The sequence below is a fragment of the Colletotrichum siamense genome, assembly GCF_013390195.1.
Source record: "Colletotrichum siamense strain Cg363 chromosome Unknown KSG_Cg363_contig06, whole genome shotgun sequence".
Taxonomy (NCBI): domain Eukaryota; kingdom Fungi; phylum Ascomycota; class Sordariomycetes; order Glomerellales; family Glomerellaceae; genus Colletotrichum; species Colletotrichum siamense.
Genome location: NW_023501019.1, coordinates 94,903 through 109,575, shown reverse-complemented (window position 1 = coordinate 109,575; position 14,673 = coordinate 94,903). Strand labels below are relative to the sequence as shown.

Here is a 14,673-nt window from a genome sequence, read left to right as displayed (position 1 = left end):
GGCTGCGTCTAAGGGCCGACCCCAACGGCGCGGTGCGCAGAAGCTAGTGAAGAGACGCAAGTCAAGCGGATAATAGCACGATGACGGTTGGACTTGTTTCCTAGGATTACACACCCGGGCTTGCTAAGCCGGTGAGAGTGGATGCGTGTATGTTCGGTGTTCGGGCAGAGAGCGCGGGTGACGCGGAGGACGGGAGTGCCGGTTTTCTGGGGCACGGCGGGGCGTGACACGTTTTTGTGGTCACCGGTCACCGATTTGCATTGTTTTCACCACATGTACCAATACCTCACAGACCGAGTCGCCAGGACTCGAGTGACATTTTCGTTAGTCGTCAGGTCCGTATCCGTAGTACGGTAAAACATCGTTATGTTGATAACTTGCCTGCGCGAGTTTGTTCCCTGCATTTGGGGGTGTCGAGTCGTGAGGTTTTACGTCACCGGCCATGACTCGTTCGTCGTCGATGACGGGGCCGTTGAGTGGCCAGTCGCGCGCCCGGGTTGAACCACAACGCGATAACGAACGATACGTTGAAAAAAAAATCTTCAGTGCCAGTGTCGTCATAGTTCTTCTCGGCGGCTTTTGAAGAATTTTGTTATCTCCGACCTGACGTGACAAACGCCCGCCCGCCGCCCCATCGCACGCTCCCGTTCCGCGCCATTCGCCGCCGTAGGGCTGTAACACCGACGGTCTTGGAAGTTGGGTGTATGGATTACCCGTTATCGTGAGGCGGGCTGTTTCCGGAGCTTCAGGCCTCGTCTGTGTTGTCAAAAAATCGGGGCTTTGTGCGGTAGAGATGACGGCAGATGAGGAATGCATGCTGTTATGGAGCTGGAGGGCGGAATTGCACTGTACGGCGTCTGTTAGGCGCGAAGCCGCGATAGGTGTTACAAATCGCAACCCGACGGTTTGGGTTTTGGGAAATCTGAGCGTAGTCAACCGCCATGCTGCGTCGGCCTGCGCCGCATCTGGTGAGACGTGAGATCACGGGATGGGTGTAAGTCGTTTCCTCGTTCTTCGGCTCAGACCCGGGATGCCGGGCGATACGCGCGAACAAAGACGACGACAATGTCGGATCATCACCCTCGGCGCCGAAGATTCTCGTGACGGGAGGGACCCCGGGGCTGGCCGGTGGAAGGCGTGGCCGTGGCGTCATTCGATTCCGCGGCGGAATTTGAGGAGTCTGGGGTCCTTTTCTAGGACGATGCGGGTGATGCTTCTTGTCTGGTATTTTGTGATATGCAGAGACACGGCGGTTGTGATTGTGGGTGGTGCCATGCAAGGAACATGTCGGTATCTGTTATCTGACAATCTGGCAGCCAGAGACAGATGGCCGGACCAGTTCGCCAGCCAGCCAGCCAGCCAGCCAGCCAGCGAGAAAAAAACCAAGAAACACACAAGACTGAACACTGGAACTGAGCAAAGCAACGGAAAACATCCGATCAGACCACGGTGGAGCGCGGCGGGAATAACAGCGGGGCGGGGGGCCACCTGGCGGCGTGGCCGCATTTCGGGCTCTTTCTTCCCAGCGTCCACTCTCACCGGCGCGGCCAGCAGACCTGAGCAGCACTGAGCACGCAGGACCTTACGGGTTCCACTTTCAGGGCGCACGTTTGAGAAGTCGAGCCGAAGAGGGGCGAGAATTTGCGCGATGGGATTCTGCGAGTTTGCCATGCTGGCTGTTGCTGTGTTGGTGACTCTCTGCTGGTCAGTGACATTGAGTCCATCATCTCGGTCGAGCTCAGGACGAGGCGGTGGAAGAAACGGCTTCGGGAAAGTGCACCGCGAGATTTTTTTCATTGTTTGAGCTTATCTCTTGTGAATGAGATGGTCTGAATGTTCCCAGATAAGGATGATGATGACGATGTTGATGTTGCTGCAGGGAGACATGAACATGAGCATGAGCATGAGCCTCACCTCGGCCTCATCTCGCACACATCGTGGATTCAACCCCCCCTCTATTCCCACTTCTCATCCAATACTATTACCACCAAAACCAAAAACTCACCAAAAAAATTCTACAGTCTCGCGTGCACACCACGACTGCGCGCACCGTCGCTCAAACACTGGAGTAGGTAGGGAGCTGCCCTCTCGCGCAGTCTTCGGCCCTTTTTCACGCGGCGGCCGTCTTGCTCCTCTCCGTACTCCTCTGGCGTGCCCACACCTCATCAAGCTCAGGCCGTATCGTCGCGTCCAGCGCATTCTCTCTCGCTGCATCTCCCAGCACGAGGGCGCGCTTCACCAGTTTTTGACGGGTCTGGCTGGCCGAGTCTCGGTCTTTTTCTGGACTCGAGGTCTGGGAAGTAGGGAGTGCCTATTGCGTTGAGCCTCAAGGGGGAGGGAAGGGTAGCAGGGTGTGCCGGTGAGGCTGCCGCGGGCCCGTTTTGGGAGTGGGGGGTTCTTTTCGGTGTTATTCTTTGTATGGATTTAACTCTGTACTATGTAATGCGAGGAGCGGTTGAGTGAGCCTCATCTTCTTTGGTCCAAGGTCCAGTGCAGTCGACTGTGGTCTTACCACAGAATACGAATAACCGCCGCAGCTGCTGCTGTAGCTGTTCATCAGGCCAGGTGATGAAGGCTTCAGGGTAGAGTACAGAGTACGGCCACTGCGGCGGCGGAATCGCAGATCGGGAGCTAAAACATGAAGCCACAGCTCAGGGCGCGCCGTCTGCGGGCGGCATCTGATTGCCGGACGGACGACGGCCACTGGCCAGGGATCAAGCAAGCAGGGGGTGAGATAACGAGACAAGGGGGACCAAAAGCCAATGCAAAAGCCAATGCCAGCAGCCAAAAGTCATCTTCTACACTACCTTTTGAGCACAACCATATCCGATTTGCGGAGGTTTACGCCACAACGTGGAATATTCTTTTTATGCTTCGATAGACGCAGCATCGTAATGTTGTTTATGATATCTAGAAAAGCTTCCATCAGAGGTCGCACGAAGATTGTCAACAGACTCAATAAAAGTCAAGCCTCACGCCGCGCTGCTGCAGTCTGCAGAGCGCGGCGCCAAAAGAAGTGGGAAAGCAATGGAAAGATGCTCGGGACAGGGGAGGGGTTCAGGGACAGGGGGTACTCTATATTCGGACCTTGCGTGGGCTGGCCATGGATGCAGCAGCGAAATGTCACGATGTGATGGCGCTGTCTCTCTCAGGTCAGCCTGTATCGATTTTGATGGTTGGATTATTGATAACAATCTTGAGATGCCACTGAAGAGAAACTCAAAAATTGATTGACGCCGAAAGATTGAAAGAGCATCTGCAAATGTTATTTTCCAACGTGTGTTGTTCATGAAGCATCATTATCAGTACATTAGATACCTAGAGTAGACAGAGGTACATTCAGAGGAGCATGCCATCTGGCAGATGGCAGATGGCGCCCGTGCGGTGGATCTGCGAGGCGGAAGCGGCACGGTACTTGCAGAGTTGCGAGACCACCATGACCCTGTTTTCCTGTCGGTTCCTTTCCGCTCGTGTTATTTTTTTTTTCTCTCTCTTTGCACACCTGCTTCTGTCAAAGTGAAAATTCCTTCCAGAGTTTTCTGTTTGGTCTTGGCCGATCACCTCGTCTGATGTCGGCGGGCGATCTCATGCTCTTTCCCTCGCCTTGGTCCAAGAAACAACGGCTGGTCTGAACAGCCCAGAGACCAGGTACCTGACTCTTTCCCATCAATGATCTGTCTGTTTGCCCCCCTCCAAAAGCTGGTTTTTGTTTGGCGGTTGCGTCAATGTCAGGAACAACGGTCGTCGGTTGCCTGCCACGCTGATGCCATGCTTGCTGCCATGTCGCTGGCCACACACACACACACACACTACCTTACTCAGGCACAGGGTAGCTTAGCTGTGTGCACCTGTCCGGCCGTCTCCCGTCCCTCCATGTAACCCTGAAGAGAAAGAGCTTTGACAGTCGACAGAGAGATAGATGTGCCTGACGTCAATCGGAGGCTTCGGGATCTCCACCCAGCCGCGGGCCACGGCGGATCATCTCAAGCCAAGCAGGGCTCGTCCGCTAGGCCAGATTGCGAAGACGCGACCTCCGTCGCCAATTCGCCAAGCTGAAAGGGTCCGATTCGCCATGTCCATGCTGGAGCCAATTGTGGTTCCCAACCGAGTCTCTCTTCGGCGAATTCCAGCCCAGACCCTGGACGCTGCAGGGCATCCCGAGCAACAGCTACCGCAGTCCTGCCAGCCACGGTCCCCTCTCGGCGGGATCATGGGTCCTGCTGGGTGGTGGTGACTGGGTCTTGGCTATCAGAATTATTGCCCTCTCCCAGAGCCTCAACTCGAGGCACTCCCAGAGCGGCTGTCCCCTCTTAGTGGCCGAGCATTCGACCGAACAGAGACTGGTCAGATCCAACGACCGATGGGATGGACGGATGGAGGTACCTGGTGTCCGTACCGGTACTCTGTACCCTTTCTCCGTCTTCATCTCGTTGCCATCTCCGAAGGTACCTCTCCTCCCTTCACTGTGGGCATCGTGATCAAGACAGTGTCACGGTATTCCCACGGTCTGGCCAGAACCAGCTCATTGCCTCCCCATATCCCCTCCTCCCACAGTCCACAGACGTACGTTGCTGCATTGCCCAGGTTTGGCCCGCACGCTTGGTTTGCTCGCCCACGGGCCCCCGACTTTCACTTGTGCGTTTGGCAGTGGGGGCCTTCTTTGCTTGGTCAGAAAACGGAGAAGAGAAGGTGATCATGAGGCATGAAAAGCACCTTTCCACCGGCGCGGGTGTGGGAACATGCGCGGAGGCGAACGGGGGCCTACGGGGGAAGACGGGGTGAGTTTTTTTCGAGAAGCTGGTCACACGTCCAAAAGACGGACTTTGCTGCCCCAGTGAATCTCCAGTTTGGCCCTTCAACCCAGTCCTTGGTCTTGGTTTCTCCTTACACACTAGTTGCAACCTTGGGGTGAGGTGGTGAATGGGGAGACTGGTCCTTCCCGTCCGGGAGAGACCACGCATCGTGTAATGTACACTCCAGACTCCAGTGTGCCCCTTCCTTCCTCGAATACAAATACACATTTTCGCTCCTTCCCTTCACTGTCCTGCTCCTTCCTTCCCATACTCATCACATCTAATCAGAGTTTTATCTCACCTCACCTCACCTTCCTCCCCCTTCACCTCTTCCCTTTACCACCTCCCACCCACAACAACAAACATCAACAACACAACAACAGCTGGATCGTGAAAAACCCATCCATCTTCCAACCATCATCAACACCCCGAACCATACACAACATCATCACACAGCAATACCACCATCGCCCAAGGGCCTTACAATATGCATTTCCCCAAGTTCGGTGGTAAAGACGTCGAGCACAAGGACCGTGCCGGCGACGTCCAGTCTCCCGATGCCGCCTCCGCCGACATCACGGCCGAGCAGAAGGTCACCTTCGCCGCTGCCTTCCTCGGCCTCGTCGCCTCCATTGGAGGTTTCATGTTCGGATATGTCAGGTATGTCTTGCTTTTTTCCATCCCGTCGGCCTCAGCCCGAGACTTTTCCGAGTCTTCTGAGACCCGACTCACCTTAATCCGTTTGCTGCGACTCCCCGCTGACAGACTCTCTCCTCCAGTGGTCAGATCTCCGGCTTCTTCCTGATGGAAGACTACATGGAGCGCTTCGGTGAGCTCCAGTCCGATGGCTCTATCGTCTTCTCCGCCGCCCGCCAGGGTACCATCGTCGGTCTCCTCTGCATCGGCTGTCTGATCGGTGCCCTCATCGCCGGCAAGCTCGCCGACACTCTTGGCCGTCGCCTCACCATCTCCGCCTTTGCCTTCTGGTCTTGCGTCGGTATTGTCATCGAGGTCTCCTCCGAGAAGGCCTGGTACCAGTTCGCCATCGGCCGCCTTGTCAACGGTGTTGGTATCGGTGCTCTCTCCGTCGTCGTCCCCATGTACCAGTCCGAGTCCACCCCCGCCATCATCCGCGGTGTCATCGTCTCTACCTACCAGCTCTTCATCACCCTCGGTATCTGGACCGCCGAGATGGTCAACTGGGGCACCAACAAGAAGGTCGGCAGTGCTTCCTGGCGCATTCCCAACGGTCTCGGCTTCGCCTGGGCCTTGATCCTCGGTGCCGGTATCCTCCTGCTCCCCGAGTCTCCCCGTTACGCCTTCCGCAAGGGCCGTGAGGAGGAAGCCCGCAACACCATCGCCAAGCTTGCCGGTGTCGAGCCCAACTCCCCCTCCGTCAACGCTCAGATCGACGAGATTCGCGCCAAGGTTGAGGAGGAGAGCGAGGGCGTCGACTCCATCTTCGAGATCTTCACCGGTCCCCGCATGCTCTACCGTACCGTTCTCGGTGTCGTCCTCCAGGCCGGCCAGCAGCTCACCGGTGCCAACTTCTTCTTTTACTTCGGTACCACCGTCTTCTCCGCCACCGGTCTCAGCGACTCCTTCGTCACTCAGCTTATCCTCGGCTCCGTCAACGTTGCTTGCACCTTCGGTGGTCTGTGGATCGTCAAGAATGCCGGTCGCCGCATGGCTCTGATTGTCGGTGCCCTCTGGATGATGGCCTGTTTCTTCGTCTACGCCTTTGTCGGCCACTTTGCCCTCGACCACAACGACCCGTCCAACACCCCCACCGCCGGCGCCGTTCTCGTTGCATTCTCCTGCCTGTTCATCGCCGGTTTCGCCACCACCTGGGGTCCCCTCGTCTGGGCTGTCGTTGCTGAGCTCTACCCTGCCCGCTACCGTGCCCCTGCCATGGCCCTGGCTACTGCCTCCAACTGGCTCTGGAACTTCCTCATGTCCTTCTTCACCCGTTACATCACCGACGCCATCGACTACCTCTACGGTCTTGTCTTCGCCGGCTGCTGCGGTGCCCTCGCCATCATCGTGTTCTTCTTCGTCATCGAGTCCAAGGACCGCACCCTCGAGGAGATCGACACCATGTACGTCCAGAAGGTCAACCCCATCACTTCCGCCAAGTGGGTTCCCCACGAGAAGCGCCACGGCGCCCACGAGTCCGCTTCCGCCAGCGACGCCGAGAAGAACGAGCCCGCCACCGCCTAAGCTCTCTGCCAGCTTGGAGCACCAAAACGAGCACATCACTTCTTTTTTCTCGCATGGATACCCCCCCAATCCTTGGGAATGCAAAAGTTTTCAGGATTGTAACGTGGATCACGCATCGTCAACTGCATCTGCACTTGCATGCATCATGACTCTCCTTTGGAGTCTGTTTCTTGTATCATAGGTTTTTTATTCAAGTCATTGCGACGGCGTTGGGAGGGTGGCATTCTCTGTTCATGAGGAATGAGACATTAGTAATACACTTTGAACACATCACAAACATCTCTGGGTGCTCCTCACTGGTGATCTCCTCCGTTCTCGTCCCAGTGCCGATTCGTGATCTATGCCTTTTCCAACACGGGGATATCGGCCTTTGCCCGCCGACAAGCTGACAGCCCCATATCGCCGTGATATCCGCCACCCCGGCCCGGGTCGTCTCGTTCTCGGGTGCTAGTCATTGACATGCCGCAACGGCCATGAAAACAGGTATATTTCGGCGGGCTTTCTTGATGGAAATGCCAGGTCACCTCCGCCGACTCCGACGCCCCATGCACGTCGAAACGTCACGATCGAATCCCTTCGGACATTCGCCGTTGGTTAGAGTCACTTCTCCGGGACTGATTGCGGGACACGCTCTGCGTCTTCGGGATCTAGGGGAGGCGGTTGGGGATTGTAGATCTCGGGGGGCGTGGGAGGCGCGGGAGGCGTGGGGTCGTATCCGGGGTCTGGCACGGAGGCACGCCGCGCGGGACCGGGATCGGGTGCGGAATGGGCACGCAGTTAAAATGATGTAGGTAGGGCTGGTATTTCGCAGAGGGTGATTGGAGCGCTTTTGACCTAATTAGACCCTTGTATGCTGCCAGATGGCTTTGTTTGATGGGACGAATATGTTTTTGTGGTTCTTTGTCGGAGATGTTCTGGTACAACAATGTATTGATGAATTGATCATGCCTCGTGTCTCTTAAACGGAGACTGTCTGTCCTTGTTTGTGCTCGATGAGAGTTCGTTCCCGTCTGACCAGGCTTGTGTTGTCCGTTTGATTCCTTTCCGTTACCAGTCAGGGCCCCGAGAGCTAGGCTTTGTGTGGCATGTCCCCTTCATTGCCGAATATTACCCTGCTATCTCAAAAGAAGCTGGGGTTGGGTCGGTCTCCCTATTGATGATTGCTCCCTAGAAAACTAGCCTCAAATTCGCGGATATCAGTTGCTCCGATAAACGGGACATTTGCCCTAGAGGCCGAGCAAGGTCTGCCTTGGAACGCCTCGAGATCATGAACCCCATGACTCTCTTTGAGCTGCCTTTGGTATCTTTCCCAAACTCACAATGGCTTGGTCAATGCATTGTGATAAAGTTGGTCATCCCTCCTATTCTGACCCAACTTGTTTCTGAAATACAGCAATCCATAACTTGCAGCCGTTCGTACCTCCCATATCTCCCCAAACCATCTCTTCCAAGAAGACACATGAGCTTGGTAACAGTCCACTGGCTCTGGTGCGCTGGCTCTGGGTGCCCACTCAAAGCCATGAACTCCATGAAATACTCCTCGGGCTGGCTCTCGCGCCATGCTCGGTCCAGCCACATGTATCCCAACGGGCGTTTTGCCTCGCAGTCACCGTGAGCGTCATGCTTTTCGGCATCATGGCGGACCTCCGTCTGGTTTGAGTTGGAAAGCAGACGAGCCGACACCGAGGGGATTGCCATATAGCTGCAGTGCGTCGGAAACACGGCGTAGAGTCCATTTGAATCCGCCTGCCTTTCAGGCGTGAATGCGATGAACAGGTCAGTCGTGCTCGCCAACAAGCTGAGGAACGGAATGTTGTAGAACGAAGATGAGAAGCTGGTGGGAAATCCGAACTCAGCTAGCTGGCACGGCTTCCGCGCTCGATGGCCGGGATGCGCTGCTTTGAGGCGAGGTATACCCCCACCATAGCCTCCTCCAGCCATCTGGTTTGTACGAGCTTTCCTCAGCAAGTCCCTGTCGAAGGTGACGCCGCAATCCCATCCGAGCCAGGACCAGCTGGGAAAGTGAGGATTTCGCAGTTCTGGATGATGGAGCTCGGTGCGCCAGCAGAACGCTTGATCAAACGCACAAGTCGGGAGGCCGTAGTGGAACACGGACTGTTGTCCATCCATCATCCCCTCGTACCGTTGGAAGACTGCCTGGAATGCTGAGATCTTGTCCGAGTTGTCTGTGAAGCTGCACTTTGAATAATGTTCTACGGCGGACACGAAGTACTCCAGCCCCTCTCCTTGGGGAAGGGTGAGAAGCCCTCCGACAGTCCGCGAACTGCTGGACGCGGTTTTGGTATCCCCGGCCTGCAGACGTACGCCATCAGTACTCACGACAGCCTTCTGACACTGAATGAAGATGCCGCTGGTCGTGAAGAGGACTGCTCGGTGTGATAAGGCTCGCTCTTGGTAACACCATCCGCGGCTACCCCAAGGAGATGATTCCAGCAGCGCGTCCAGGTCGTCGACGGAATGGCAGATTGTCGTCGCTGCTGCTCCAGAAACAGGGTTCGGAAGAAGCCCTTCATCGGCATCAGGGGCTGACACCGCAGCGATTGTGAACTTTGCTGCTGAATAAACGCGACGCATCCGCAGAATCTGAAGTCTCGTGTCACGAGTAGAGTCCTGCAATATGCAAAGCGCATCGACCCACAGGTATCTCTCCCCGACTTTCTCGCAGAGAAGCATGGCATCCATGATTGTGGTAGGGATCTGATCCCAAACTTCGTCAAGCCCACGGTCCTGGGAGAGAATTTGGATGCTGGCAGTGGTCAACTTGGGCTGCTCGATGCCGCCCCATACGTAGGATAGTGCAGCGAATGTGCACCCTTTGGGAAGACCAACGATGCATCGTTTGTAGACGTCGATGACTCGAAATTGGACCCCAGAGAATTCCTGCCATTCCAAAGGACCCGCATGGCAACTTCGATGATCGGGGTTATCTTCGCAGGCATGCAGCCATCTCTTGATGGCATCCAAGTTGGCACCCGTCATTGTGGATGGTCTTGATGGTCTTCTCCGGCGCACTGTGTTTGTCGAAGTTGGTCTGTACTGGTTTGGAACACAGTCAAGATGCCAGCTCGTCTGAGTCCTTCCGAGGTTAGGCGCCCGCCTGCTAGCATCCCACCACGGCGGGCAATCGACGTTGTCTTCTTGCCAGAGAGTCTGGTACAGTTCCCGAACGCGTTTCCATAACTCATCGTCCCATCGACCGTCGGGACTAACGTCATCAGCGTGTGTCTCATAGTGAGAAGACACCTGGCAGGAACATACTCGACTTTAATATTCCTGGGCGAAAGACGATATGCTCGCAGTAGCACGCAGCAGAAAACCGAATCGTAGGGCTTCCGTGCTGTTCCCACGGAGCCAGCACTATTCTGCTTGCTCAGGGAGAAAGCATCATGTCCGTAGTCACCAACTCCATTGAACACGATGCCGTCTTCAGCAGAGGCAACAGGGGGAGTTATGGTGCCGGACATGCGAGTTGGTCCCGTAAGGATGACATCGCAGGCCTCCATGATGAGCCTGGCATCATCAACGAGTTGAGGCCAGATCGCCTGCCATTCCGCGACGTCCCAATCCCCGACCTTGAAGGAATGCGTATATCTGAACCACTTATCGTTAGCGATGTTCAAGACGAATTGAATTCCATGATGCTTACACAGCTTTCTGGCTTGCTCCAGGCATTTCGGCGCTGACCCCGCAGGAGCCATTTACGATGCATCGACGTCGGATTTTGGAGCATGGGAATAGAGCTGCAAGGTGGGCTCTGAAGGATCATGTTCGGCAGTGTTGGTTGGCTGTAAGTGCCTTGTTCCTCCACATCTTAGCGATAAATCCCTGGCTTGCTAGGTAGCGACCCGCCAGGGTCTTGACGGTCGCTTCAGGCGGCTACTTCATGGCAAAGAACATGAAGTGATGAGATTATGTAGTCTGGGAGGGGCCGAAGGTATTTCATTCAGTCTATCCTGCTGATTTAACAGACCCAACCGCCGTCGACATTGTAAACGGCACCAGTAACAAAAGAAGCCTCATCGCTAAGTAGGAACGCAATAACACGAGCAATCTCAATCGGCTCTGCCCTACGCTTCTGTGCAGTAACTTGCAGCCCACGCTTGACATCCTCTGGGTTCTCGCCTCTTGATAGCGGCGTGTTGACGGATCCTTTGCCCTTGTTAGCTGCCTCCTACTTGATGCGTTGGATATGCTGCCATTACTTACCTGGTGAAACGCAGTTTACACGAATGTTTTGGTTCTCTTTGGCCGCTGTCCTCGACAGGTTGATAACGGCTGCTTTGCTTGCGCAGTAGGCGGCATTGCCAGGTGCGCCAAACTGTCCAAATGTGCTTGCCGCCGACACCTGAAGCCGGGGCTGTTAGCGCTTGAGCCCGCGATGTCAGCGCCTGTGTGACTTACAATGCTTGCGCCGGCGGACATGGCCTTCAGCTGGGATCGAATGCAGTTGAACACGCCCTTAGCGTTCACAGCGAAGACGAAATCCCAATCCTTGTCCGTAAGCTCTGCTACGGGGGTGGCATGGGTGATGACACCAGCCATGTTGACGGCGCCGTCCAGCTTGCCGTACTTCTTGACGGTATTTTGAATCCATTTGTCCACTGCCTCGCCATCTCTAACATCGACAACCTCATAAATATGGCTATCGCTATCTGGCAAGGAGGCAACCGCCTCTTTGAGGGATGATTCATTAATGTCTGCCAGCGAGATCTTAGCTCCGCGCTCAGCTAAGAGCTGAGCCGTAGCAAGACCCATGCCGGAGCCAGCGCCGGTTACAGCGACCTGCCAGCAGGCGTCAGTGGACCAACATGGGATGGCGGATGTGACGGACAACAACGTACCACTTTGCCTTGAAACGAAGCCATATCTTATTACGAAGTTTGGAAAAGCCAAAAGCGAGATGAATACTCTCCTAATGTCCTTGGAAAAACCCCATGCCTACATCTGCTCCCCAGAGTCTTATAATGACGCGCATCAGAGATGAGGGCGACAGACTGACCGTGTGCACACCCATGTGTACATGCCTGTGGCAGACATGGCGTAGCAGGCCTCCACATGACTCAAACAGAATAGGAAAGCTACTCCCGGGGCAACCAAATGCGATTCAAAACCAGGCGAAAGGACAAACAGAGACGAGCTCTTCAAGCTATCGGAAAAGCTCAAGACGGTAAATCTGCACCCCGCACTTCGTATCTCGACTCTTCATGCATATGCGGGAGACATCCATGGAGGAAAGTGTTGTCAAATCGCTACGTCAAGACATAATCTACCTTTGCCGCCTCCGATCCTCGCTTCCCCTCCCAACGCCCCTCGATGTCCGCCAACGAGTCACTGAAGATCCGAAGACCGCTCCGCCGCGCCCAATCCTTGAACCATTGACTAAACGACATCCGCACCTCCGGATCCTCCGCCTCGCTCGCGGCAATGAAGGCAGGCCATACGAGTCTGGCCGAGCCATACCCCATCTCCGACTCGGTCGCTTCGAATCGGAGCAAGCAGTCACGAACGCCTATCACCTTGTCCTGCAGCATGTCTGCCTCCACGTCGTATACCTTCCGATAGAAATAAATAGCCAATGCCAGTTGCATGGCTTGCGCAAGGTTATCAAGTAGCTGCTGGCAATGCTGCAGCTCGGGATCCGTGATCAACCCGTCTGCCACCACGTGGCTGGGTTTCCGCTTGAGCTGGTGGATGCACTTCTCGACAGACTTTGCGCGGCTCATGAACTCCTTCAGGCCGGTTGCATCAGAGAACATCTCATCGTCCTTTGCTCTCCCTAACCGGATGACGAGGGAGAGTAGAAAGACGTGGATCTCGGGTATCCCAAAGATTTCCGGGTACAGTGTTGCGGTCCATATACCAGGTATCTGCAGGTGCAAGTCGTTCTCGCCGACGTCTTGATCCTTGATTCTCTGCATTTCTTGGTCGAGATTAACCCATTCTGTCAATCGGAACGACAAGCTGTCGAGGCTGTAGGAGCTGGCGTTGCTTGCTTCAATAGCCTTGCGGACATGTTTGCGGTGCTCAGACTGGATGCTTCCGGGAAATGTGCTCTCGTGTAGCAAACGCTCAAAGGCGTAGCAGTGGTGGAGTAGCCGAACCTTTCGGGACTTCTTGCGGTTGAGGCCTTTGACGCGGATAAACCTCTCTGCCTCGAGCAAGTAGCACTCCGCTTGATCTCGGTTCCCAGATACGCTGGAGATCTGGACCATTGTCAAGATTGCTATCAAGATGGACTTATACTTGGCTGTCTTGGGCACATCGTAGGCTGTCTGGAGCATGAGCCGGACGTGCTGACGTGCTCGTTGCTTGTAGCTCTTGGCTTGCTCGCTCCACTTTCGAGAGTTGGAAATGCCGCCGAGACTCGATGCGCTGATGGCTAGTGTGCCGTAGAAAGCAGTAAGGCTGGCGTGGTCCATATCCTCACCGAGGGTTAGAGCAGCCAGGCAGCTCTTAACGTAGGGAATGAAAAGAATATGCCATGGAGTTTTGCTGTGGCGGAAGGGCGTGAAGCCCCTGAGGACTGTGGTAGAGTAGTGTTTGAGCAAGAAGACTGCATCGTGAGGCACGTTACAGTCTATGGTGGGAGGTATGGAGGAGCTTTCTGGTGTTGCTAGTTGCTGGGCCTGTGTTTCTGGGAAGACATTGGAGAGACATGTGTCTTGTGGCGTGATCAGTGCCTTAGGTGACTGTTGAAGTCCTGAGAAAGTGATGTCGGTAATGTCTCGGACTCGATCCAAGTCTACCGGTGTGTCCCACCAGTTTCCTACATTTGGTAGGTCGCTCATGTTCCACCATTCATTCATGTTCCACCACTCTGTCATGGGACTCAGCTGTCGTTGATCCAATCTTTCCAAGCCCGGCCCTAAGGGTGATGGGATCTTTGTCAATGGCGGATCTTCGGGCGGTGCCAAGAATTCTTCATCGGCTTCCTCGGGAATGTCCTCGAATATCCCTTGGGTGGATTCCGCGGTAGCAACAACTGAGAAGTCCGACTCGGGGCTAGACATAGGCAAATCTTTGACAGGTTTTGCTGGTGACTGAGGTATCCTGAACACTCCGAAGGGACCTCGGCTGATCTCTATGTTCTGAGATACTGGTAGTCTTTCACACTCATCCTCTATCTGCGCAATGTGCCAGAGAGTCAGTGCTGGTGGGACGCTCGAGGTGAGTTTCTCGCTCATAGACTCGCGCTCCTCCTCCGTGAGTAATGGACGCCGAAAACGCGACATACCGGAGCTTGGAATATCTTCAAAGTCGAAAAAGATGTTTTTCTCATAACCACTACATGTCAGACCCGAGGCCTCGCACATAGAACACGTCGGCCGCCCCTCGTCGCACTTCATCCTCCGGTTCCGACACTGCAGCTGGTCAGCCAGTTGATCATGCAAACTGGGCATCCCGCGACCTGATAGACAGGGTCGCACGACGTACCGTACCACATCCGCCAAACGACCGGCTGCGGCGGGCTTCCGTGTCGATAAGCCGCGAGGCACGGGGGTTTCTAGAGGTGGCGGCCATCATCCGAAATGAGCAGTTTTTCCACAGGTTTCACTTGCTCCCGAGTGCAGAAAGGGAACCAAAGGAGGCCAGGGGCTCAACAACTCAAGGTTGTCAACACAACATAGATATGGAAAGT

At 55.2% G+C, this 14,673-nt stretch overlaps 4 protein-coding genes across 4 annotated transcripts; 1 reads left to right on the top strand and 3 right to left on the bottom strand.

Annotated features, from left to right (window-relative positions):
- Positions 1–5,280: 5,280 nt before the first annotated feature.
- On the top strand, positions 5,281–7,013 carry KHT2-1 (Hexose transporter 2; the record flags this gene model as incomplete). The annotated part of the gene is made up of 2 exons (XM_036640899.1): positions 5,281–5,453; positions 5,573–7,013. 2 exons carry the CDS (start codon positions 5,281–5,283, stop codon positions 7,011–7,013), a joined length of 1,614 nt encoding a protein of 537 aa, XP_036493038.1.
- Positions 7,014–8,342: 1,329 nt separating this feature from the next.
- Positions 8,343–10,706, bottom strand: CGCS363_v009049 (uncharacterized protein; the record flags this gene model as incomplete). The annotated part of the gene is made up of 3 exons (XM_036640898.1): positions 8,343–10,239; positions 10,293–10,625; positions 10,681–10,706. The coding sequence occupies 3 exons, from the start codon at positions 10,704–10,706 to the stop codon at positions 8,343–8,345; spliced, it is 2,256 nt and encodes a 751-aa protein (XP_036493664.1).
- Positions 10,707–10,995: 289 nt separating this feature from the next.
- fabG-0 (3-oxoacyl-[acyl-carrier-protein] reductase FabG) lies at positions 10,996–11,899 on the bottom strand (the record flags this gene model as incomplete). Its single annotated transcript, XM_036640897.1, has 4 exons — positions 10,996–11,183; positions 11,241–11,379; positions 11,436–11,816; positions 11,876–11,899. 4 exons carry the CDS (start codon positions 11,897–11,899, stop codon positions 10,996–10,998), a joined length of 732 nt encoding a protein of 243 aa, XP_036493665.1.
- A 384-nt stretch (positions 11,900–12,283) lies between these two features.
- On the bottom strand, positions 12,284–14,266 carry CGCS363_v009047 (Arginine metabolism regulation protein II; the record flags this gene model as incomplete). The annotated part of the gene is made up of 1 exon (XM_036640896.1): positions 12,284–14,266. The coding sequence occupies one exon, from the start codon at positions 14,264–14,266 to the stop codon at positions 12,284–12,286; it is 1,983 nt and encodes a 660-aa protein (XP_036492749.1).
- Positions 14,267–14,673: the final 407 nt, after the last annotated feature.